Source organism: Piliocolobus tephrosceles, chromosome 6, assembly GCF_002776525.5.
Source record: "Piliocolobus tephrosceles isolate RC106 chromosome 6, ASM277652v3, whole genome shotgun sequence".
Lineage (NCBI taxonomy): Eukaryota > Metazoa > Chordata > Mammalia > Primates > Cercopithecidae > Piliocolobus > Piliocolobus tephrosceles.
In genome coordinates this window covers 73,140,719-73,167,412 of record NC_045439.1, presented here as the reverse complement: position 1 = coordinate 73,167,412, position 26,694 = coordinate 73,140,719, and the positions used below count along the sequence as shown (strand labels likewise).

The 26,694-nt window shown below is 35.3% G+C and overlaps 1 protein-coding gene across 2 annotated transcripts in view; it reads left to right on the top strand.

The window, feature by feature from the left end:
• UNC13C (unc-13 homolog C) overlaps positions 1 to 26,694 on the top strand; it is a 584,413-nt gene that overhangs the window by 449,881 nt on the left and 107,838 nt on the right. For both annotated transcript variants that reach the window (XM_026447030.2, XM_026447029.1), the window contains exon 18: positions 1,648 to 1,733. In XM_026447030.2, the coding sequence (XP_026302815.1) occupies positions 1,648 to 1,733 (86 nt within the window). The remainder of the gene's footprint in view (positions 1 to 1,647; positions 1,734 to 26,694) is intronic.

The window sequence follows — 26,694 nt, the reverse complement described above, 5'->3', positions numbered from 1 at the left end:
GCCTTTTTATAAGCAAAAAGCACTCTTATTATATCATTTATAATGTTGATGCTGCATACTAATTACATAAAATCTAATGGACCACAAAATGTGTGATGCTAGTATTTATGCTCAAATGAAACCTTTTGAAATAAATTGTTTACCTGGGGTTATTTTTATATCAATAAAGTAAAATTTAATGTTGAAAACTAATTTATATGTATTCAGGTTGTATTAAGTTTTTTAGAAGAGTTCTGAACTTAAATACTTGATAAATGTAAAGCTTCTGGATTTAAGTTTCAAAATTGAATGTCTTATTAGACAAATTGATAAAATTGGCAGTCAGTAAGGGAAACTGATGCAACACACTCTAATTTTGATGGAAATATGGACTAGAGTAGTTCTGTACGTATCAATAATCTTTTCTTATTTGAGTGTGTCTTGAAGTCATATTTCTTTAGATAATGCTTTCCATACAGGATTATACTCTTTTTTTATTTGAACCCCCAAATGTGGATGAATGTGAGAGCTAGCTCTGTTCCTTGATATTAATATTTTTATTCATGTGTGCACGTCTGTATATATATATAGAGAAAATACTTCTAGTCTTACATTCTGGCGTGGAGTGAGTGTTTACATTGTAATAAAAAGACTCGGTCATCATATTCATTGGGCTTATATTACTTAGGACCCTTATCATGAGATTGAAAATACACGCAAAAAAAATAAATGTTTAGAAGCAGTCAGAATCTTGTTTTTAACCTAGCTTGTTTAGTCTAAAACACAGACCTGCCTGGAAGTTCTGGAGTACAGATTAGTGGGGGTGTCCACCAGGAGCCATTTTGCCAGAGGGAGTGAGGAATGTTTGTTGAAATAATTCACATAAAGATAATAGATAATAGAAAAAATAAAAGTACTTAAGTGTCCTTCAAGGAAAATGGCTGAGGGACGTATATGAGTTGTGATTTTTTAGTGTCATATGGTATTTGCTATTCACTTTCATCTGATCTATCCTTGAAAGTGAGACATAAAAAGATGGAGTCAGCCAGGTATGGTGGCTCATGCCTGTAATCTCAGCACTCTGGAAGCCCAAGGCAGGTGGATCACCTGAGGTCAGGAGCTCCGGACTAGCCTGAACCAATATGGTGAAACCCGGTCTCTACTAAATACAAAAAATTAGCTGGGTGTGGTGGCACATGCCTGTAATCCCAGCTACTTGGGAGGCTGAGGCAGGAGAATTGCTTGAACCCAGGAGATTGCAGTGAGTCAAAATGATACCATTGCACTCCAGCCTGGGAGACACAGTGAGACTCCGTCTCAAAAAAAAAAAAAAAAAGACAGAAAGAAGTAGATGGAGTATTCGATAAAACCAAAGCAGCTCTTGAGACACAAACACTCATCACAAGACATCCACAGGCAGCCCCAGTCGCCGTTACTTTGGCACTGATGTAATGAAATCTGTTTTCTTACCATCCAATAACTTTTTACCATTAAACGCTAGTGTGTAACTTTTTTTTTTTTTTTACTTATGAAAGTTCATAAAGAGAAATGTCATAAAAGTGTTTATGACTATATAATAACTACTGTGGTATATGTGTAAAATGATGTATTTTGATTTTGAGGCATGTTATTCTTCTTCATACACTAATAAAATGTGTTTGGTTTTAGGTTTCCTCAAGAGCTGAACATGGGAAAAATAAGTGCTGAAATTATGTGGACTCTTTTTGCTCTGGACATGAAATATGCATTAGAAGGTAATTATAAATATTTATACTTATTCACATACATGTTAGAGTTAAATGGTGATTTTGTGTTCTTGGCTTTAAATGTTAAGAATTGAAACATTAAAACATTAACTATTGTGATCAATTTTGTTCTAAAACTTATTTCCATATGGTAGAAAGATAAGGTCTCAAAGTACGCAAAAAGCCCTAAAGAAGTATATTCATCTTTAATCATATGGTCTAAGTTCTGGGATCATAAGAGTATTTCACTGATGGGATTATGCTCATATGTAAGAATACTTGATGGTAGTTCATTTACCAAAACAGGCCATATTGAGAAGGTAGGGAGTAGTTTAGTCCAGATATTTGCCTGCATAGACTTAGAAATAGTATTCACGGGGAGGCAGGTCAAAATTCTACCAAGTTTACACAAGAACAATGGCAGAGGTCTTTACCCGAAACTCCACTCTGAATAAGTACAAATCATACGATGTAGAAAAAGAGAAATACAGCGCTAAGTTAAATAATTCTATAAATAATCTTTGTGCACCCACATTCTGTTGACAGTTAGAGATAGAAGCATAGACCAGGTTACTGTCCTCTAGAAACTAACAACCTAGTAGAAAAATTTATTTGTACTTATTCAGTAAGTATATACTGAGCCCATAGATACTAAATGACCATTGATGCACTGGATGTAGGGGATGCAACAGTGAACAAGATAGCCCTGGTCCCCACCCTCATCAAGATTATGGAGGAGGGCTACAAGAATGCAAACAGTTGCAATATGGAGTGGTGAGGACTAATAATGATGGAATGTCTGGAGAAGCACCTACATCAGACCTGGGGCTAGGGGACAAGGCAGGCTTACTGCGGGAAATTCCTCTAAGAAAATGTAACGTTGATAAAGACCTAAAGGATAGGTAGGAGTAAAAAGAGCTTTTGGTAGGACAGAGCACTAGCAATTAGAGAAAGCACAAGGTGCATTTGAGAAGAGAGAACTCAGTAGGCCCAATGAGCAAGAAAGAGGTAGCGAGAAGTAAGACAGGAGAAATTAGCAGGGACCAGCAGACAGGGCCTTCTGAGCCATTGTGAGGAGTTTGACTCTGCTGAGAAAAACAAAGTCCCATAAAGGATTTTCAGTAGGTGCATGTCTTACTTAGATTTGCAACTTAGAAAAATCATTTTCATTACAATATGGAAAACAGGTTGTGAGAGTAAGACAGGTTTTATAGAGTTCATGTTTATCATGCTACTGTTTAATAGCTTTCCTGTACCAGGTTGCAGAGGGAACATTCAGTTTTTCTCATTTGGAAAAAAAAGGTACTCAATAGATGATAACATCTAGTTTTCTGATAAAGTCAGCCTCTCCTACTCACAAATAGAGAGGCTTATCTAATCTTTAAAATCACACCAGAACTGCTCAGAGGTACAATTCCTTACTTTGCAACGAGGTTTTTCTTCTACAGTTTATTAATGACCCAGCCCTTCCTACCTCTTCCGTCTTTGCCTCCTGCTAACCACACCCTTTTACATCTCTCTGCTTTCACTGTCTCTTTGGGACACCAAAATTATCTCTTAAATAAGACAGGAACCACCAGTCCACTGAGCAAATTAATTTTTTTCAGCTAGCATTCACTACCCTAGGCCTGTACTCTGCATTCTCCCACCCTCCTTGAAAGTCTATTAGGCATCTGAACATTTTTAGGGTCGATATAGATTCTTAATCTCCTCTGGCAGAATCTAATCTTCCCTGCTGTTCCCTGTAGCAGTTGTTGGTACCACCATTTACGCAATTACTTAATCACATATGGGTCATCTTTGATTCCTTTATTGTCTTCACCACAATAAAAGTTTACTCCTGCATGAGGAATTTTTTGGCTAGCGGCTCTGATGCCTGGATTTTTCTTCCCACCAATCTTCATGAGCAGCCATGTAGGGCTCAGCTAACAACACCTCCTCAGAGAAGATTTCCCTCACAGCATTATCTGTAGTAGCTCCCAGGAATAACTTTATTTTAATCTGCTGCATAACAACTAATTTTATTTGTTTATTTGTTGATTTGATGATTTCTTCTGTGTCTTTTTTTTTAACCACAATGTAGTTTTTTTGTCTGTGACTTTTACCAACATATCTACATTGCCTATAATGATGCCTAGAAAATAGAAGCTACTCAATAACTACTTGTTGAACAAATAAATTACCAGTTTTACCAGGTAATCACAACTCAATGGATTAGTGGAAAGGGTAGTAGAGGAGACATCAATTTGTGACTGTCTTTTGCTATGAAACCTTGGGAACATTCCAAGAGCTCAACACTTTTGTGTTTCATTGTTCCCCCCTTTTGTTTGAGTAGAACAAAACTCAGTGCATTTTGAAACATTTATGCCTGTTTGTATCATAATGTATAAGCCAAATGTTATAGGAAGTTGATAATTAACTTTACCATTTAAGTTTTAGAGTAAATTTAAAATTTACTCTAAATCTAAGTCTTAGAGTAAATTTAACTGAGGACTTACGTACAATTCTTCATAACCATATTTTCCATGTTTAACTATGATTCAGCATACTTCATATATATTTTGAAGATTAAAATGTTTTAGTGCTTTTTAGTAGAATAGATAGTCTTATTAGTGACATTTTCAATTATATGAGATTAGAGCTTTTTGAAAAAAAGAACTATGTTAACCATGTGTCAGTCCTTAACACAAGCCTGGCATGTAGTAGTTGCTCAATAAATAACGGTTGCATGAAAATCTAAGGTGCACTAAAGCAGTGTGTAAATGAATACATATGTGTAGATTAGCGACATAATTCAGAATTATTTTCATTTATATTATAGCCAGGCAGTTGTATTTTTTTTTCCAAGATGGAGTTCTTGCTCTGTCGCCAGGCTAGAGTGTGGTGGTGTGATCTTGGCTCACTGCAACCTCCAACTCCCTGATTCAAGCCATTCTCCTGCCTCAACCTCCCGAGTAGCTGTTTTCTAGTCCCTTCTATATCGAAGTTACATTGTTCATCAGTTTAATTGCCCATATTGATATTTGCACAACAGAATAGTAAAGCTTTAGCTCATCAGAATGCCTTTTAGCCTCAATCCTTACCCAAGGGCTTTCTAATATATAACAATCTATTTTACATTGGCAAACACAATCCACAGAACATATGGCAAGATGCTGCTTTTATGAAATAAAGCCACATTTTAGCCATCAAACAGATTTCACAGACTGGTTAATAAAAATCAGCTGTCAGGCTGTCTAATACAAAGTCTAAAAATATTCCATTTAATCCCCTATGTCATTTTAGTGGGGAAATGGAGATCAGGGAGAATAGACGTTGAGAAGCAGGGCAAGACCAAAGTGGACAGATGTGTTTCAGCCTCACCTTCTTCTGCTTGTTCTGCATGTTTCTTCCCACATCCTGTCTGCCCTGCCCCTTCTTTATCTATATCTTATGAGTACCTGGTGCAATCAGGGCTTTCCAAGAAGTTAAACACACTAAAGTATCTGGGGCATCGTGGTTATCCCTTCCAAAAGATCTGAAATCAAAATAAGGAAATAAACACATTATAATTAAAAACTGGGATGGTGGGGGTTGGCAAATATATCCCACCCACATACACTGATGAGCTGGAAGTGGCCGTGTGGGAATAAACGTAAAAGACAATAGAATGGAAGCAAGAAATGAAACTTATTAGCATCTGCTTTTGACCTCTAAACATACATCTCAGAGATTTAGGAGATTCTTGCCTCCTTTCATCTTTACATTGAAGGAAAGCAGCAGTGTTAATTCCATTGGCCTAAACTTGGAAGCACAGATCCTCTCTCACACTTACAGTAAGTGCATTTCACAGTTTCGTCCACTGGCAGTTCCCTTCCAACCTGCACACTCCCTCCTCCTTTGCAATTAAGTTGAAACTACTTGTTTTGTATATCTGGAGTAGATAGAGAAGGCGAGCTTTGTATACCTAATCTGGAAGCATGCTGACTAAAATATTTGGTTTCTAAATAACAGAAGAAAAATAGACATCTAGGAGTGTTTGTAATGCTATTATTCAGGTACACCTTTGACCGTCTAAATCACTTTGTTATCTATTTCAGTAAAAGGTAATTAAAATGTGTTTACCTGAGTAATATACCATGCTCTTTTGATAGAGATGAATACTTCAGAGTAGGTATGTAATTAACTGTTCAGCCACTTTCTCTGGTCCAACTTAAAACGTAATCAAATGGTAAGAACAGGGCTACACTAACTTCTCAGGCTATGAATGCGGTCCCACTTGTAGTATAGGCAAATCTATTTGTTGAACACACAGCTGTGTGTTCTGATATTATTAGAAGTTCAATGGCAAATAAAATCAGTAACTTTTAAGTCTGTCTTTCTGTTATACAATGGTGAACTCTAGCAGAATCTTACGTAAATGGAAATGCGTTTCCAAAAGCCCACTGAGCTGGTATTAGAATCAGGATATGGAGCATTACCTACCTGTTTAGATATTTTTAATTAGTACATGGTCACTATATAAATAGAACACAAGGTCTTGATGGTTGTTTTATCCCGGCCTGAACTCAAACTCTAAGATTCTAGTTTTATCTCATATAATTTTGACTCTTTGGTTTTGAAATAAGGAACAACAGTGGACACTGACATTCAAGGATTTAGTTAAGTTACCTGGTCATCTGTGTTCCTAGAAAACACTGAGCTTTCTCACATTTTTCGTTTGAGATGGTATTAGAATTTAAATTTCTTGTTAACTCAATTTAGAGTCCGTGTTGTCATGGATACAGCTGGTCTCTCACTGTTGACCTTGGTACTCACTCAAGTGTGACAACTTTTTTGTTTCTCTCATATGTGAGGCCTCAGGAGACTATAAAGCTGAAACTGGGTTATCTTTCTCTCTCCCTTGTACAACATACCCACTTTTCTAGTTAATTGTTTTAGTAGCTAATTATTTTTGGTGGGCTTAAGGAGTCAGAAAAGAACAAAATGAACAGATACCCTGCAGTAGCACCAAAATAGTAAAAGAGAAACTCTCAGCTTGGATACCTAAAAAGTATAAGGTTTAGCGTTAGTGTGTCAGTTACCTATTATGATATAACGAATTATCCCAAAATATAGTGCCTGGCAACATACATAAGTAGCTGCTGTTGTTGAAGAACTGTCGGGCTGGGGGATTGCTTTCCTAGGTGACATACTCACATGGCTGTTGAGTAGTTGCAGGCTGTCAGCAAGAGACCTCAGTTGTTCTCAGCATGGACCTCTCCACAAACTCCTTGACCATCTCCAAGATACAGCTGCTGGCTTCTCCCAAAGTGGACAATGCAAGAGAAAAGGCAGAAGCTGCCCTCTTTATTATCTATACTGTGAAGCCACACTCAGTCACTTCTACAGTATCTCATTGGTCACACAGTTCAGCTTGTTCAGCATGGGAGAGAGTATACAAGCATATGAACTCTAAGAGTCAAGGATCACAGGTGTCATCTTGAAGCCTGGCTAGCACAATTAGCATTTGCCTCTCTGATCATTTCTATATAATATTAGCATATTCTTATTTTAGGTAAGGTTTTTGTTTGTGATGATTTTAAACAAAAATAATAGTCAATGTGGATAAAACCATTTTTTTTTCCTTTGGCTTCATTTCCCTCAGCTCTTCCCATAACAACAAGAAAATGAGATGAGCAAGAAATAACTCTTGAAATTTTATAAAAATAGATTATTGTCTAAGATGCTAAAGTTCTTGTTAGCCCTCTCTAGTTTTCCTAGCCAAGCTCCTCTGGGAAGGGAATTCTGGTTCACTGGAAAGAAATTAACCAGACACTTTCAGGAAAGGCATTCATTGATCTATTGTGCTCTCTTCATTTCAGAACAGTGGTTTTCAACACTGACTATACATTAGAATCACCAGGGGTAGAGCCTCAGCCTTTTGAAACATACCCAGATTTTTAATCTTATTTAGCAATTGCCTATTTAGCACTTGCTAGGCACTGGTTTAAATGATTTACAAATATTAACTTATTTGATTCCCACAACAAGCCTATGAAATAAATACTATCATTATTCCCCTTTTAGAGAGGTTATTTTGCCTGAAATTACATTGCAATTGAATGGAAGAGCCAAGATTCCTGGTGGTTCTAGTATGTATTCATACTAGATTGATGTATTCATGATTGAGTACCGTTATTCGTAATGTTAATTACATTTTGGAGGCCTTCTTTGAAAATCCAGTAAAATATGTAGACTGTATTACTAGAAAAATGCTAAACAGCCTACACATCGAAACTCTGCATATATTCTCTCAAATATATGTATACAAATGCCCTATAGCCCAATATTGACTTCTTCCAAGGATTCATGAACCCCAGGTTCAAAACTTTTGCTTGCTAGAGCAGTGATTATCCCTGGACCAGCAGCATCAGCTGGGCAGTTGGTGGAAATGCAAATTCTTGGGCCCCACCCCCCATCTACCTAATCAGACATCCTGAGAATAGGGCCCAGCAATTCCTGTTTTAACAAAACTTCCAGTTGCACCTAATGTGCACCAAAGGTGAGAACCACTGCACTAGAAAACCGCTTGTGGAAGCAGGTGATTTAACTGGTAAATGAACCCATCTTCATGGTTCTTTGTAGACATCTCATTGTTCTTGGCTCATCCTTATGGAAGTCGAAACTATATTCTGTTAAAACTTGTTTTTTTTTTGGTAGAAAATGATCACCAAAGGAAAATTAATCACAAATATTCATTTACTTTTTCATTAATGCAAACACTTATATATTGTGTATTCAAGGAATCTCCAGAATGCTTGCTCTGTGCCAGACGTTATGCTAGCAAGGCTCAATGCAACACAACAGGCATGATCCCTGCCCTGAGAAACTTTTTACTTTACAATAAGCAAATAATTACACAAACAAACATATATGATTTAATCAGTGATATGGATGAAAAGCATGTCCATTAGACATCTCTAACTTAAATGTTTAGAGTAACCTAGAAGTACAACCTTCTCACCCACATCCTCTTCCTCTCTTGGTCTTTTTTTATTAAGCAAAATATGTTACTATTTGTGGATTATCAGACATTATCTTTGATTCCTTATTTCTCTTACTCTACCACCATCTCCAGACACTTGACATAGACAAATCTGTAAATACTTGCCTGTTCTACCTCCAAAGCATATTTGGCTCTCACACTTCTCTCCATCTCTACTACCTCCAACCAGTTCTAGCTGCAGAACCCCTTCACTTTGATACCTATAGTAGCCCTCTAAGTAGTTTGCACATTTCCACGCTTGCTTTCTTATGATCCATTAGCTCGTAACATTCTGATTGACTTTCACACACTTAGATTACATCAAGACATTCCCTGGTATATAAAAGTTTCCAAAGGCTTCTTCTTTCAATTGACCAAAATCCATTATTTTTACTATGGCTTATAATATAGCATGTAGTCTGGGTTCTACTCATCTTTCCAACTTTACCTATTCAGTTTCCTCTCACTCAAATGTAGACACACTGTCCATATGACTCTTCCTTAGCTGAGACAAATGTGTTCCCACACCAAGGCATTCATATTTGCTTGCTTCTCTGCCTGTGAAGCTGTTTTCCTTCTCTTCATAGAGGGCTTCTTTCCATTCTTCAAGTCTCATTTCATGATCACCTTCCTTCACAACCCTACCCTGACCATCCCATCCCTCACAACACTCCCAAACATCTCCAACTCTTTTTCCTCCCCCAAACAGTTATTATATCTGAATCATATTATTTAGCCTGGTTATTTGTTCACTTCTTTACTACTTTTTTTCTGTTTTTGATGGCTTTTCTTTTTTTCTGTTTGTACATGTTTTGGTCACAATCCAAAGCAAAAAGAAAATACACTTTTGCAGCAATATAGTACACACACACACACACACACACACAACCAAAACAAAAACTTCATGAAATATAAACATCATGATAAAGATAACAAATTCTGAAACTTTATTTCTTCATAGGTGTGAATGTACATTATATATATGTATCTGTATATACATGAAGATATTACATGTTTATAATATATAGCATACATATATGATATATTGCATATAATTTATGTATATATATTTAAATTCTGGTCATAACCCTCTAAATTGATGTTATGACCCACTGAGGGGTTGAAGCTAGCAGTTTAACAACACTGCTTTTAAAAATAAGCTTCATAGAGTATGAAACTTTGTAATTTCATTTAAAATTGAATATTCCTATTCAAAAAATAATTGAATATTTTAAAAATATATTATGCCACCTTAAATCTCACAAAATATATATTTTAGATATAGTCAGATATATTTCTATGTTGATAAATTTGCCAATATAATATGACATATAGATAATTTCCCCAACAATATTTGGAGTGTGACACAATTTAGGGCCTGTCTTTGTGTACCTAGCTCTTTATTTCTAAATATACGTAAAGAAAATGTTATATTTCTGCATAAAAATGTTTTCTCTTCAAACAAATTAAGATATTCCTGGTGAATGATCACATCTCTTGGGCAAGGTATTTGAATGCAGCATTTGAATGTAAAAATCTATAGAAAGCCATTAGCGCCAGGAGGAAAAATACAGTAAGAGTTCAATCAAGAAAATAAAGTTGGTATTGGCTGAAAACAAGGGAATGAGCTAATTGCATTTTGCATATGTCAGTATCATAACATGGTAGTTTTTCACTTATGTGAAAATTACATATTTAACTTTATATTTTTTTCTATCATTTTCCTGCTCTTAGTTTTTCAGCCATGTACCATCTGGGAAGAGATAGGAGAAAAAAGAAAAGATAAAGTGATGAAAACTTGCTTAGATTTTTCTTCCTTATTAGTGGTTTTTAAAATTTTTTTTGAGAGATAGTAAATTGAAAGCAATTGTTAAAATTAGTTTAGAAAAGTTCATTTTATAAAGGAAACAGAAATATTTACATGTGATGGCCTTAGATGCTCCTTGCTGCCTTGCTACCTATGGCAGATAATAAAGAGGATAAAATTATTTAGGAACAAATGAATATTATCTAAACTACTTGAACTTCAATTGGGGAACTTATAAATTTAGCTGTCTCCTCATTAAATCAAATGAATCACAAGTCCAACAATGCATGCAGATATGCAGATATTACCAATGAAAAAAATAGCTGTGACTATTTTTGTAATGTTTTGGTAAAAAAATCTGTGCTTTTGTTTGGAGACTGTTGATACTCAGTCAGTGAAAATGTTTTGGCAACAAAAGAAACTTGGGAAGGAAGTAGCAATTGGCATAAAATCAGCTTTCCAGAAACTTTCTCCTGATGAGAAGCTTAGGAAACCATGTGTTTTGTTTTGTTTTTATTTGGAAATCTTCCAGGGAAAGCTCTGAAGAAATGACCTCGTATTGGTTCTCTTGGGGTGACTGTCAATTATACATGTTTGTTGTAAGTGTGACATGGCTGCAACTTGAGGAGAAGGGGAAAGGACTTGGCTAAAGCCCATTTATGGTTTGGATCAAACCTTTTCAAGCATTATAGATAACATTCACATGTGTGTTATGCTATCAAGAAAATACCTGTGAATGGTTTTTGGTGAGTAACTTCAGACACATATTAATCCTATATCAATGGAGTATTCAATTTGGCAAAAAGCAATAGAATTAGGGTCAAGAAAATGGCATTTTTAGAATCTAAGTAGGAGAGGAAGATATAGGCTAGACCTATTGACAGTCTGCTGGCTGGAAAGGACAGGAGCAGATTGGAGCATGGAGAACATCTTGGAGAGAAAACAAAAATGTTTCTTGGGGAAATGAGTGTATTGTGCTGTGCTCTGTGCTGGTCACCCTCTCTGCGTCTCTCCAAGAAACTTCAGTGCACTCTGTATTACTTGCCATTGGAAGGATTCTTTAGGAATGCTCCAAAATGCTGATCTTAACTTCAAAATGTGTCCCGACGAGCCAAGGCTGACATGCTATGTATACAATGCCATGTGCTGCAAGAAACTCCAGGCCTTTCTGGCCTGCCAGGGACTTCAGTATGTGAAAGAGTATGAGTGACATTAGGATATAGTTTATTCTTTTTCAAGAATAAATAAATAATTTGTAAACCTTAGTACCATCCCTAGAATGAGTAGAAACACATTATAATGAGTAAAAACTCACAATTCACTATGTAGATGGCAGAGTTAAACGACACCATGACCCCAAATCACTGCTCTGGCTTATTGGTAAAATACAAAAGCAGTAAGTAAAAGGATAAAAACTGGACCTGGGTTGGTAGGATGGGGCTACAAGAGAAGATTCTACAATGAAGGGAGGCAACCAGTACTAAGTGGTTTGCAAATAGAAGAATTCACAGTACAGGTGAATCATAACCCAAGTTATGAGGCTAAAGAATTTTCATGCTTTGTTCTATATAAGAAAAACTTACATGGACAACCAGGCATGAGAGATCTTACTAATAGACCCAAAGGCAAATGACACCTAGAATTAAATGATTCCTTTCTCAATTATTGTAGTCGCTCTTAGTGATACTATTCAATGAAATGTATTCACCTCCTGAGAAGTTAGTCTAGATCAGTGGTCTTCACACTGTGTTGTATGGAACACTAAGTTAAAACTTCAGGGACTGCTTTGGTGGTAGCTAAGGGTCAGAGAAGAATGACTACCGGCCAGCTAATTTTTCCTCTGTTTGACATAGTATGTTTATTAGTCATCTATGCCACAAATTATCCCCAAAGTTAGTGCATAAAACAATACAAATGCAAATATATAATCTTAGAGACTTTTGTAGGTCAGGAAGTCTGATGTGGGTTTCATTGGGCTAAATCAAGTTGTTGGCAGACAGCCTTTCTTTCTGGAGACTATAGGAGAAAATCGATTTTCCTATCTCTCACAAGCTTCTAGAGGCTTCCCACATTTCATGACTGTGGCCATCTTCCAAATTCTATGTCAGCAATATCCAAGTATTTTTCTCATGACTCTAACACTGACTCTTCTGCCTCCCTCTTCCACATTTACATATCCTATTGATTACATTGAGCAGAACTAGAAATCCAGCATAATCTTTTATCTTAAAGTCAGCTGATTAGCAAACTTAATTCCAACTGAAACCTTAATTCTTCTTTGTCATTTAACAGAACATATTCATATTCAGTAATCTGGGCATGATTTTGCTGGGTCCTCTGTCCTAGATTGTCTTACAAGGCTGAAATGAAAGTGTCATATGGGACTTGGCCTCATCTGAAAGTTCGACTGGTGAAGGATCTGCTTCAATATTATCTCGTATGGTTGTTGACAGACTTCAGTTTCTCAAAAGTTATCACACTGATGGCCTCACTTCTTCCTTGGCATTTGGCCTGTGGCCACCTTCAGTTTCTTCACAAGTAGGCCCCTCCAACATGGTGTCTTGCTTTACAAAGTATGCAAGCAAAGAAACCAAAAGAGTCTGAAAACAACAAAAAATTTGTAATATCTTATAACTCAATCACAGAAGTGAGAACTCATAACTTTTGTTGTATTTTAGTCATTAGAAGCAAGTCATTAGGTCAAGTCTATGTTCAAGGGAAGGGGACTACCCCAGGGGGGTAAATAGTAGGAAGTGGAGATTATTTGAGATTATTTTAAAGGCCACCTACCATGGAGTGTTGTTTAGCCTCAAAGACATTGGCTTTAGACAGACAGGATGAGTACAAAAATCTGTCTCCATTACTTACCCGCCATGCAACACTGAGCAGTTGTTCTATCAACTCTATACATCAATTTCTTCTTCTGAAAAATCATATTGTTGTGAGGATTAAATTAGGTGCTACAGGTAAATTGGTTAGAGAATTTCTTGGCACATAGTAATAAGTGCTCAAATATTAGCTTTGGTGATAATGATAATTAATCTTCACTTGAATGAAGAATTAAGTGCTAAAACCTGACTTAACCATTCAGCTCGATATATTCTAAAGCTATATCTAAATTAAGAATCTATATGTTTCATTAATGACCTACAAATTCAATTTTTCTACTCTTAGAATATATAAAGCATAATATTTTACTAAATACCAGAGGATAATATGACCTAATAATTTCTTCCTTTACTGTTGAAAATGTATATGATATGGTTTTGCTGTCTCCCCACTGAAACCTCGACTCAAATCGTGTCTCCCAGAATTCCCATGTGTTGTAGGAGGGACCCAAGGAGAGATAATTGAATCACAGGGGCGTTTTTTCTCATGCTATTTTCATGGTAGTGAATAAGACTCATGAGCTCTGATGGATTTATCAGAGGTTTCCATTTTTGCTTCTTCCTCATTTTCTCTTGCTGCCACCATGTAAGAAGTGCCTTTCTCTTTCCACCATGATTCTGAGGCTTTCCTCAGCTATGTGAAACTATAAGTCCAATTAAGCCTCTTTTTTTTCTTCCCAGTCTTGGGTATGTCTTTATCAGCAGCATGAAAACAGACTAAAACAGTATATTATTTTTCTGATTTAAAAACTTAAAAAGAATTGAAAAATGCAAAGCACAAAGAACTTCAAAATTACCCAGTGCATTTATCCAGAAATTATGTATACACTTACATATTTGCCTTTCACACATTTAGTATAATTTTATATAAAACATTTATAACTTTAATTTTATATAATAATTAACCAAAATACATTTTGTGAAAGAAATTGTAGCTCATTATATTTTGCTATTGACAACTTTTCTTTTTATAGTCATACATGTTCTTGACTTAGTTATTTGGTCAGCCTATGTCTATAGGTCATTTTTTTGAAGGGAAATGTTCATGTATTATAACATTGTAAGTCCCTGCATGTCTGAAACTACCTCTGTTGTGCTTGAAAGACAGTGTGGCTAAGTATATAATTCTTAGGTGATACCTATTTTCTCTCAGAACCCTGTGGATACTTTTTCATTGTCTTTTGGTGTATAGGGTTATAGCAAAGAATTATAAGACCAGAATAATTTTCTTCTTTGAACAGAGCCTGTTCTGTTTTGTTTCAGCCTAGATGTGAATAATACTTTTTATTTATTTCAAGGTTGAAAATAAACTGAAGGGTTTCTTTCCTTGTTAATTGTGCCTGGTACTCCTTGAGTGCTTAAAATTGGTAGACTCAGATATCTCTTTAATTCTAAAAACATCTTTCTACTGTTTCTTTGTTTTGATCTGACAAAAATCAAATCATGTCTCTCTTCTGCTCATGACCCTTATCACACACAGAATGAAATCCAGTCTTTACCCTGAACTGGAAGGCCCTGTATTGTTTCTGGAGGCCCTCTCTCTCAGCTCATCTCCTATGACTCCCAGCACTTCCCTTTGCGACAATCACTCTGAACTCTTTGTCCTTCCCCAATCACATCATACAAAGCTGTCCCTCAGGTTGTCTGCATATCTGTTCCCTCTGCTTGGAATACTCTTTTCGTGAATATCCACTTCAGGTCTCTGATAAGGAAGTCCTTACTACTTCATAAAATAGGAAAGTAGAGCCACCCCCAATCTATCACCCACTGATATGCTTATTTGTTTATTGCCTGTTTCCCACCTTACGCTGTAAACTCTATGAAAGGGACTTTTCTATGTTGTCTACTGTTATAACCCTAGCATCTAGAAAAGCATCTGTCTTGTGGAAGGTAGCTACATAACACATGTTGCATGAGTAAATTCCTCAGTTTAGGTTCCTGGTATGCTCTCTATGCTAGATCTAAAGTGGGTATGAGTAAGCACAGCTGCAGAATACCCAGACAGTGTGCCCTTGGATCCCTTGTTTGCTTCCCCAAATGCTGATAGATTGCAAATATGCTTGTACTATCCCATGGTGCTCCCTGCCTCCTCCCCCACCCCTTCTCAGACTGGTGGTTGATCAAGCACTGAAGGATTCCTGCCTCTTTGTTTACAGCTGTTCCTCACGTGCTTCTCTCTCTTCCCCCCTGCCCACAGTCTGGTCCAGTATTTCCCATATATTGTGTAATTCCTTAGAGTTTCTTGCATGTGAATGCTATTCTTCTCTAGAGTCTAGGCTTATAAAGGATTTTGTAGGGATGAAAGAAAACAGTGCTCAAAATGCTTCATTATATTTATAGGGTTATGCAATCACCCTTATAATTTAAATTTATAACATTTTCATCATTGTAAAAAGAACCTTTGTACCCATTAGCAGTCACTCTCTGTCTTTCCCCCTCATTGAACTGTAGACTTTAAATGAGTAAACTTTATGATATATAAATCATTATCTCAATAAAAAGTAATTTATAAGTGAAAGTTTTATTCAAATATTTTTACTTATTATAATTTAAAGAGTAATACAGAAATTCCTGAGGACAAGTTAAAGCATTATTCTTTTATGAACTTCCTATATTTTCCATGTCTTTACCTTTTAAAAAGTATAATGATCTCTAACATTATTAGATTATCCATAATTTTCTCAAATCACAACAGTTATTTCCTACAAATAATAAAAGGCAGTAAATAAACATATAGCTATATTTAGCCTTAACATATTAACTATAACTGGTATTTCTCCCATCATTTCTTTAATCAAATTCTTTCATGTATAGCATAATAGAGGTGGATATTTCCATTATAAATAGGTGTTGCTATTTGTGAATAATCACTTGTAATTTTAATTAGATTTTTTTCTTAATTGAATTCTATGCAAGGCATATTCAGATTTTATTGTTTACTAATTTTTATTATTTATCTCCATGGGAATTTGATATTGACACTTTGAAGGCAGTGTAATGACAGCATTGCCATTTTGCTATTCCTTTAATTTGTTTCTATTTGCCTAAGGAGGTCTATGTCAAGTCACTCTGGGAGTAAGTAACAGAAAGTAAAAAGTAATATAGTTCTGGATAAAATTTAAGTGATTTGATTTGGAGAATAAAACTGAATTTTAATGGTATTTTATCTTTTATAGTTAAAAATGCATATGATACATCAAAATGCACACTTGTAACTAAAACACTTTATTTCCAAAATAATATGCCAATTTGAGGGTAGGAACATGGGAACAAATGTTTATATAACTATTGCTTATTTTTTGCAGTATTCTATACATTCAGCATTTTTTAATTTAACCCTAAGATAACCTCTAATCTAATAGTATGTTGACATGTTTGATAAGTGAAAATTTCAGATTCTATATTCAGATTTTTGTGAATAAGAAAAAATAAACCATTCTATTTTTTAAGTTGTGCTTTATCAATTCTTGGACCACTTAACTTACGGTGATAAAGCATTTTTACATTTAGTTTTTTACTCTTCAAATTATGAAAGTGTCTCTAGAATCTTGGTTACTGCTTGATGACCAAGCCCAACTGATATCAGCTATTAAAATTTTGGAAAAATTTGTGATCAGTTGTAAAGAAATCCAAAATTATTTTACCACTAGTCTTTTCATGCTTCTTTCATATTGAATTTTGCCTTTCATTTATACGTTTGGACGTTTTTTGCTTTCTTATCACACTGAAGGTTTAGACTTTTTTAATATGTTAATTGCTCAAACTCATTAGCCTATTAAGCTTCTCAACATCATATAAGGTAAATCAGCATTAAATATTAATAGAAATTAAGGTACACAGAGGTTAAACAACTTGTCAAATTACATTTTCTATACTATTGCTGTTAAAGGAGTTATCTTAAGTCTTGTTTTATCTTGTTTAAATTTCCACTAACTGAATAAAATTTTGCATGAGAATTTAAAACACATTTTGTTTGCACTGCACTAAATACTATCTCAGGAATTTCAAGAACTAGAATGAGCTTTCTGGGAAATGGAGGTCTTTCATTCAGTTATTCCACTGAGAGGTTCTGGCATTTGGCAACAATATTTAAATAGCTAATGTAACTGAGGGAACAGTTGGTGAGTGGGTTTGAACAAATCTTGCCTCCTTAGTGATCCAAGTCTTCCCACGGGAAATTTCAGATGTCATGAACTATGTTGCAACTTCTCTTTAGAGAAAACCTAGGCAGAAGATGGTAGCACCCGAAGCAGTTACATTAACACTTTTTACTTCCTACTGCCCCTGCAAACACAATAATTTGTTAAGTCACTACTCAATGAAGAATATTCAGAATGATTATTGCTGACAGAGTACTGGACTTGGGGATTTATTTTGTGAACGTTTGCATTTGTTAAATTATATAGCCAAGAAATTTAATGTATAAAGCAGAAATTCAGGTTTATAACATGAGTAAATTTCCTGGAATAATTAACAATTTTAAATCTTAGATCTTCTCAAATATTGTTTCGCCATATTGGGGGATCACCTCTGCCAATTTTACCTCTCTGAATCACAACCTTTTTTTTTTTTTCTGCCTAGACAGCCAATACTTTTTCTGTGTCTTCACAGTAGTTCTGAGAACTTAGCTCCTTTTTCCATTAATGGCTAAATATTTGGAATGTCTAATAGGGTATCTAATATGCAATATCATATATTGTCAGTGCATACTAGTATATTAGAGTGTACGTCCATCTGGTTTTATCTATTTTAAACTCTAAAATTTGATGTCAGATATTTTTATTGTTTCACTATTCTTGCAAAATCCAACTTTTATAAAACAGATCTACTTAAAGTTAATATGTGCTGCAGTCTATGTAGTATGAATTAATGCAACTGAGGATGTACTTTTGAAGACTGTTGGTTTTACATTCTTTAAATTACTTTCTTTGGTAAAAATCTTCTGTATAAAGTGGAAAATCATATATGCAATAAGCACAAGCTCAGAGAATTAGACCATATGGTCTCTGTAGCTATAATACTTGGAAGTATCAGATAGTCATTTTCTAAGATCATTTTAAAAATCTACTGCACAGATTCTTTCTAGAGATAACATTAATCAATTTTACATTTCAAAATAGCTAGAAGAAAATAATTGACATATTCCTAGAGTAACTAAAAGATAAATATTAAGGTGATAGATATTCTAATTACCCTAATTTGATTATATGAATGTATCAGGTTAGCACATGTACCCTGAAAACATGTACATCTATTATGTATCAATAAAATAAACAATTTTAAAAGGTGTGACTTCTATGTATTTATATTTAAATACATTTCTAACAACCACAAAAATGTTACTCATTTGACCATTTAATCAGCTAATATTTAAATAGATACTCTGTGTCAGGCACTGTGCTAAGTACTTTAGACAATAAAGACATAGAATCTCTGCCCTAATAGAGTCCATAGTCTTGTCAGGGAGATAGATATTTAACAATTATTCTAGCTTATTTAAGTAAGAGCGACTGTGATACCTGTTAGAAAAAATGAGTGTGTGGTGTTAGAAAAACATTTGAGAGGGGGATTTTGTCAGATGATTCAGAAAAGTGTTCCATGAGGAAGTGATTTTTATGCCAAGATTTCACAAACAAGCAGAATTTAACCAGTTGAAAAGGCATAGTGCAATCAAATTAGAACTCAGGATTAAGAAACTCACTCAAAACCTCACAGCTACCTGGAAACTGAACAACCTGCTCCTGAACGACTACTGGGTAAATTACAAAATTAAGGCAGAAATAATTTATTTGAAACCAATAAGAACAAAGACACAAAGTACCAGAATCTCTGGGACACAGCTAAAGCAGCGTGTAGAGGGAAATTTATAGCACTAAGTCCCCACATCAGAAAGTGGGAAAGATCAAAATCGACACCCTGACATCAAAATTAAAAGAACTAGACAAATAAGAGCAAACACATTCAAAAGCTAGCAGAAGACAAGAAATAACTAAGATCAGAGCAGAACTGAAGGACATAGAGACATGAAAAACACTTCAAAAATAAATGAATCCAAGAGCTGGTTTTTTGAAAAGATTAACAAAATAGACAGACTGCTAGCCAGACGAATGAAGAAGAAAAGAGAGAATAATCAAATAGACAAAATAAAAAATGAGAAAGGGGATATCACCACTGATCTCACAGAAATACAAACTACCATCAGAGAATACTATAAACACCTCTACGCAAATAAACTAGAAAGTCTAAAAGAAATGGATACATTCATTAACACATACATCCTTCCAAGACTAAACCAGGAAGAAAGTGAATCCCTGAATAGACTAATAACAAGTTATGAAATTGAAGCATAGCCTACCAACCAAAAAAAGCCCAGGACCAGATGGAGTCACAGCAGAACTCTACCAGAGATACAAAGAGGAGATGGTACCATTCCTTCTAAAACTATTCTAAACAATAGAAAAAGAGAGATTCCTCCCTAACTCTTTTATGAGGCCAGCATCATCCTGATACCAAAATCTGCCAGAGACACAACGAAAAAAGAAAATTTCAGGTCAATATCCCTGACGAACATCTTTGCAAAAATCCTCAATGAAGTACTGAAACCAAATCCAGAAGCACATCAACAAGCTTATCCACCACGATCAAGTCAGCTTCATCCCTGAGATGCAAGGCTGGTTCAACTTACACAAATCAAAGAACATAATCCATCACATAAACAGAACCAATGACAAAACCCACATGATTATCTCAATAGATGCAGAAAAGGCCTTCAATAAAATTCAACATCCCTTCAGGCTAAAAACTCTCAATAAACTAGGTATTGATGGAACATACATCAAAATAATAAGAACTATTTATGACAAACTTATAGGCAATATCATACTGAATGGGTATGCCCTCTCTCACCACTTTTATTCAACATAGTATTGGAAGTTCTGACCAGGGCAATCAGGTAAGAGAAAGAAATGAAGGATACTCAAATAGAAAGAGAGAAAGTCAAGTTGTCTCTGTTTGCAGATGACATGATTGCATATTTAGAAAACCCATTGTCTCAGCCCAAAACTCCTCAAGCTGATAAGCAACTTCAGTGAAGTCTCAGGATACAAAATCGATGTGCAAAAATCAGAAGCATTCCTATACACCAATAATAGATAAGTAGGGAGTCAAGTCGTGAGTGAACTCCTATTCACAATTGCTACACAGAAAATAAAATACCTAGGAATAAAAATACAAGGGACACGAAAAACCTCTTCAAGGAGAACTACAAACCACTGCTCAAGGAAATAAGACAGGACACAAACAAATGGAAATAAATATCATGCTCATGGATACGAAGAATCAATATCATGAAAATGGCCATACTGCCCAAAGTAACTTATAGATTCAATGCTATCCCCATCAGCTACCATTGACTTTCTTCACAGAATTAGAAAAAAACTACCTTGAATTTCATATGGAACAAAAAAGGAGGCCATATAGGCAAGACAATCCTAAGCAAAAAACAAAGCTGGAGGCATCACGCTACCCGACATCAAACTATACTACAAGGCTATGGTAACCAAAACAGCATGGTACTGGCACCAAACCAGATGTATAGACCAATGGAACAGAAGAGAGACCTCAGAAATAACACCACACATCTACAATCATCGGATATTCAACAAAATGACAAAAAGAAGCCAAGGATTCCCTATTTAATAAATGATGTTGGGAAAACTGGCTAGCCATATGCAGAAAACAGAAACTAGACCTCTTCCGTACACCCTATACAAAAATTAACTCACGATGGACTAAAGACTTAACCATAAAACCTAAAACCATGAAAACCCTAGAAGAAAACGTAGGCAATACCATTCAAGACATAGGCATGGGCAAAGACTTCATGACTAAAACACCAAAAACAATGACAACAAAAGCCAAAATTGACAAATGAGATCTAATTAAACTAAAGAGCTTCTGCACAGCAAAATAAGCTATCATCAGAGAGAACAGACAACCTACAAAATGGGAGAAATTTTTTGCAATCTATCCATCTGACAAAGGGCTAATATCCAGAATCCACAAAGTACTTAAACAAATTTACAAGAATAAACAACCCCATCAAAAAGTGGGCAAAGGACATTAACAGATATTTCTCAAAATAAGGCATTTATGCATCCAACAAACACATGAAAAAAAGCTCATCATCACTGTTCATTAGAGAAATGCAAATCAAAACCACAATGAGATACCATCTCACACCAGTTAGAATGACAATCATTAAAAAGTCAGGAAACAACAGATGCTGGCATAGATGTGGAAAAATCGGAATGCTTTTACACTGTTGGTGGGAGTTTAAATCAGTTCAACCAGAGTGGAAGACAGTGTGGTGATTCTTCAAGGATCTAGAACCAGAAATACCATTTGACCCAGCAATCCCATTACTGGATATATACACAAAGGATTATAAATCATTCTATTACAAAGACACATGCACACATATGTTTATTTCAGCACTGTTCACAATAGCAAAGACTTGGAACCAACCCAAATCCCCATCAGATAAACTGGATAAAGAAAATGTGGCACATATACACCATAGAATACTATGCAGCCATATAAAAGGATGAGCTATGTCCTTTGCGGGGACATAGATGATGCTGTAAACTATCCTTCTCAGCAAACTAACACAAGAACAGAAAGCTAAACACCACATGTTCTCACTCGTAAGTCAGAGATGAACAATGAGAACACATGAACACAGGGAGGGGAACATCTCACACTGGGGCCTCTCAGTGGGTAGGTGACTAGGGGAAGGATAACATTAGGAGAAATACCTAACATAGATGACTGGTCAATGGGTGCAGCAAACCACCATGGCACATGTATACCTATGTAACAAACCTGCACGTTCTGCACATGTAGCCCAGAACTTAAAATATAATAGATTTAAAAAATAATAAATAAAAATAAAAAACTATCATCAGAGTAAACAGCCAGCCTACAGAATGGGAGAAAACTTTTGCAATCTATCCATCTGACAAAGGGCTAATATCCAGAATCTACAAGGAACTTAAATAAATGTATAAGAAAAAAAACAAAAACAAAATAAAAAAGTGGGCAAAGGATATGAACAGACATAAGAGGAAGGAGAGTCTTAGGACAAAGACTTAATGCTTGTGGGGCTCAAAACCTAGATGATGGGTTGATGGGTGCAGCAAACCACCATGGCACATGTATACCTATGTAACAAACCTGAACATTCTGCACATGTATGTCAGAACTTAAAGTAAAATTAAGAAAATAAAAAGAAAAAGAAATTTTAAAAAATGAATAGAAAAAATGCATTTTTTGCTATGCAGTTATTGCATTAATTTTAATGAAAAATTTATAAGCAATAAATGCATAACAAAATATTTTTATTTAAGCTACTGATTTTAAATATTAACATGTACCCTGTTAGTCCATAGCCTGCAAAATTTGAAATTTGCTTTTCTCTGTTGGCTGCCTATAATGAGATTATTTAGTTTATGTGCATATGCATTCACCAATTTGGCATGTCTGGTAACAAACTTGTCTTTTCCCCATTGTAAAATTAGCATCCTCTTGGATAATTGCTTTCACTGGTCACCGTTTTGCCTCAAATATTTTTTTGTGTGTTGGCAAATCCCCAGAAAGTTCCAAAAGAGGAAATACATGTCCATCTTTAGCTATTTGATTATGCTCATAATATTTTAGTCACGAAACAATTACCAGCTGGCAAGCTTTACATACATATTCAATAGCATCTAAATATTGTTGTTGCATCTATTATATAAGCTTCAAAGGAACTCACTCAACAGATGCTCTAAAATTCATAAAACTAGTAAGTCTCAAAACATTTGGGCTTCTTGGTAATAAAATCTGAGTGTCATCTATGACTGATGTGATTGTTCACATTACAACTTTTCCTTCCTTAGATCTATCTATTTTGTTTATTTTTGAGGTTACCACATGTTCCATTTCTTCAGGATTGAGCCATTTTTGTATAAGTCACACCACAAAGTTTAATGATACAATAGCTTTTGAGGGGAGAGTCTTGCTAGGTTAGCACTTAAGGCATATCAGAGGGTAGTCAGTCCAGTTCTGATCGATTGCAAACAGGAACACTGTTGACAAGGAATAATAATGATCACTCAAGGTCACACAGGTGGTTAGAACACAGAGGACATATTTGAACCCACATCTGCAGAGTCTATCCAGTATGGTTTCTGCTATACATTTTATAGGATCATGATTAAGACCAAGTTTTGAAATCCATGAAATTAAAAGGATTTTAAGTAAGGTAGTTACAAGCAACTCAAGATATTGCCAAATTTTAGGTATACAATAAAAGCAATATATCATTCCTATGTCCTTCGATCTCTTATCTTGTATTCTTTGACTATCTAAAACTCATACGTTTTTCTAGTTAGCAGGTGTAAGTGCATTCATAAGAGGAAACTGGGGTAAAATACATTTCAAGTCATCACCAGTTTAGTCACTTTACAAAATATTGGTGGGGTTACTCTTAAGGAAAGCCTATAGACTCATCTATAGAAAAAAAAGGACGCATATCTGGAACAGCTGACATTAACTTTTCAATGTAAAATCACCTATCCAGCAGGTGTAGTCCCATAGAACTTCTGAACTGCATGAAGTTAGTGACTAAATCCTTCCAAACTCAATGGATTCTCTGAGGTGTGTCTTCTAATGACTCTGATTCCTCTACTAAAATATGGATGGAATATAAAGATGCCCAGTTGTTTGCTCTTCTTCTAGTAGAGGCTACAAGATATGTCCATGTCTACAAGAAAGCTTCATTTTAAACATTGAATTCTTTTGTCTAAGTCTTTGTGTTTACCAATTGTAAGCAAGCACATTTTTTAAAAGTAGATTTAAATGGGATTGACCACTCTGCTTTAATCAACATAACGAGTCCTCTTTCGAAGTTCCTGGTTTTATATAACCAGAATTTTCTTCCAAACTCTAAAATGGCAAGCAGAACATAACTTAATGTTTATGTCCTTGCCATCAAGGCATAATATCTCTAATTTGATATTTAGGTAAAATTTCTCAATCTCTTAAACTGCTTATAATTTATACAACTATGAGTTGCAGTTAGCGCCTCTAGAGAGTTGGTGGTGAGGAAATATTTCTAGAACCCCACCAGCACATCAAGAATTTATCCTCTCCTCAAAGCTGTTCTTTCTCCTATATATCATATTTTTAATTGTACTTGACGTTGCTTTCTGACCTCAATAACCCTTCAAGATCCCCAAGTCACATTAAGTTCTTCCTCTCCTTTACACTTTACTCAGAGTCCAAGCTCTTAACTCAATACCTTGTGTTGTTTGTAAATAGCTTACTCGAATATATTTTTTAATTTAATGGGTTTTAAAAGTTTAACTTATAAAGTTCTCACCCTTAAGTATCTGGTTCTCTTTCCCCTTCTTCTCATACTTACCTGTTACTGCACTAGATCAGGTCAACATTATCTTCCCATAGAATCCTTCCTAGGCGCCAGGCCGCTCAAATTACCTATGTCCTGCTGCTGTATAATATCCATCTAAACTCAGTGCATTTCTCTCACAATCTCTGTTACATGGAAGAGTTTGAAATACAAAACACTTCACTGGGATACCAGTAATAGCAGTAGTAAGTCCAAGATCTTTTAAACGAATTAATTACCTAATCCTTCATGAAAGTGCCATTTATGTGTAGGTATATTACCACTCCCAGAAGGTCAGTAAGAACCCAGTGCCTTTGGTCGGTTTCTTTCGACTATGTAATCTAGAGATTAAATTAAACTATATAAAAAGGATAAAATTCTCTTCAAGGAAAATAAAGTTGGTAATGAGAATTCTGATAATTTTGAACAGAGTTATTTGACTTGTATATATTGCTCAGTTACAATAGAAATAAATTTTAAATTTTAAATTACCAAGATCCTACCATCCCATTTTCTAGTCCTACATGAGCATAAAAAATTTTATATAATTGTGATAATAGCATAGATGCATTTATGTATTTTCACATATTTTTATGTTTTTGCATATTGATACAAAGTCTCAAGCTTTTTTATCAATATGTGATATTTGTACATATTTATGGGGTACATGTGATATTTTGTTCCATGCATATAATATGTAAGGATCAATATAGGATATTTGGGGTATCCATCATCTCAAATATTTATCGTTCTTATTAATTAGGAATATTTCAAATCCTTGCCTCTAGCTATTAATATTTTGAAATACACAATATATTATTGTTGACTATTCTCACACTACTCTGCTGTTGAACATTGGAACTTATTTCTTCTATCTATGTTTGTAACCATTAACCAACTTCTCTTCATTTCACCCCCACTCCTACCCATTCACTCTTCTCAGTTTCTGGTATCTATCTCTCATGGTTTGGCTGTGTCCTCACCCAAATCTCATCTTAAATTGTAATCCCCATAATGTTTCAAGGTGGGGACCGAGTGGGAGGTTACTGGGTCATGGGGGTGGGTTCCCCCATGCTGTTTTCTTAATAGTGAGCAAGTTCTCACAAGGTCTGATAGCTTTATAAGTGTCTGGAATTTCTCCTGCCTCTGCTTCTCTCTCCTGTCATGTGAGAAGGTCCAAGGTGCTCTCCCTTCACCGTCCATCATGATTGTAAATTTCCTGAGGCCTCCCCCAGCTATGCAGAACTGTGAGTCAATTAAACCTATTTCCTTTATAAATTACCCAGTCTTGGGTATTTCTTTATGGCAGTGTGAAAATAAATTAATACGTTATCATTCTACGCTCTAATGCTATGAGAATCACCTTTTGAGCTCCTATATATGAATGAGAACAGGCAGTACTGTCTTTCTGTGCCTGGCTTATTTCACCTAACATAATGACCTCCAATTTCATTCATGTGGCTGCAAATGCCATTATTTCATTCTTTTTATGAGTGAGTAGTATTCCATTGTGTATAAATACCACACCATCTTTATCTATCCATCTGTTGATAGGCACTTGGGTTGGTTCCATATCTTTTCTATTGTGACTAGTGCTGCAAAAAAGATGGGGCTGTGGGTATCTCTTTGATAGAGATAATTTCCTTTACTCTGAATGGATACCCATTAGTGGGATTGCTGGATCCTGCAGTAGTTCTATTTTTAGATTTGGGGGCAATCTCTATACTGTTTTCCATAGTTGCAATACTAATTTACGTTTCCACCAGCAATTTATAAGTGTATAATTTATTTATTTTCTTACTGTTGAGTTGTTTGAGTGC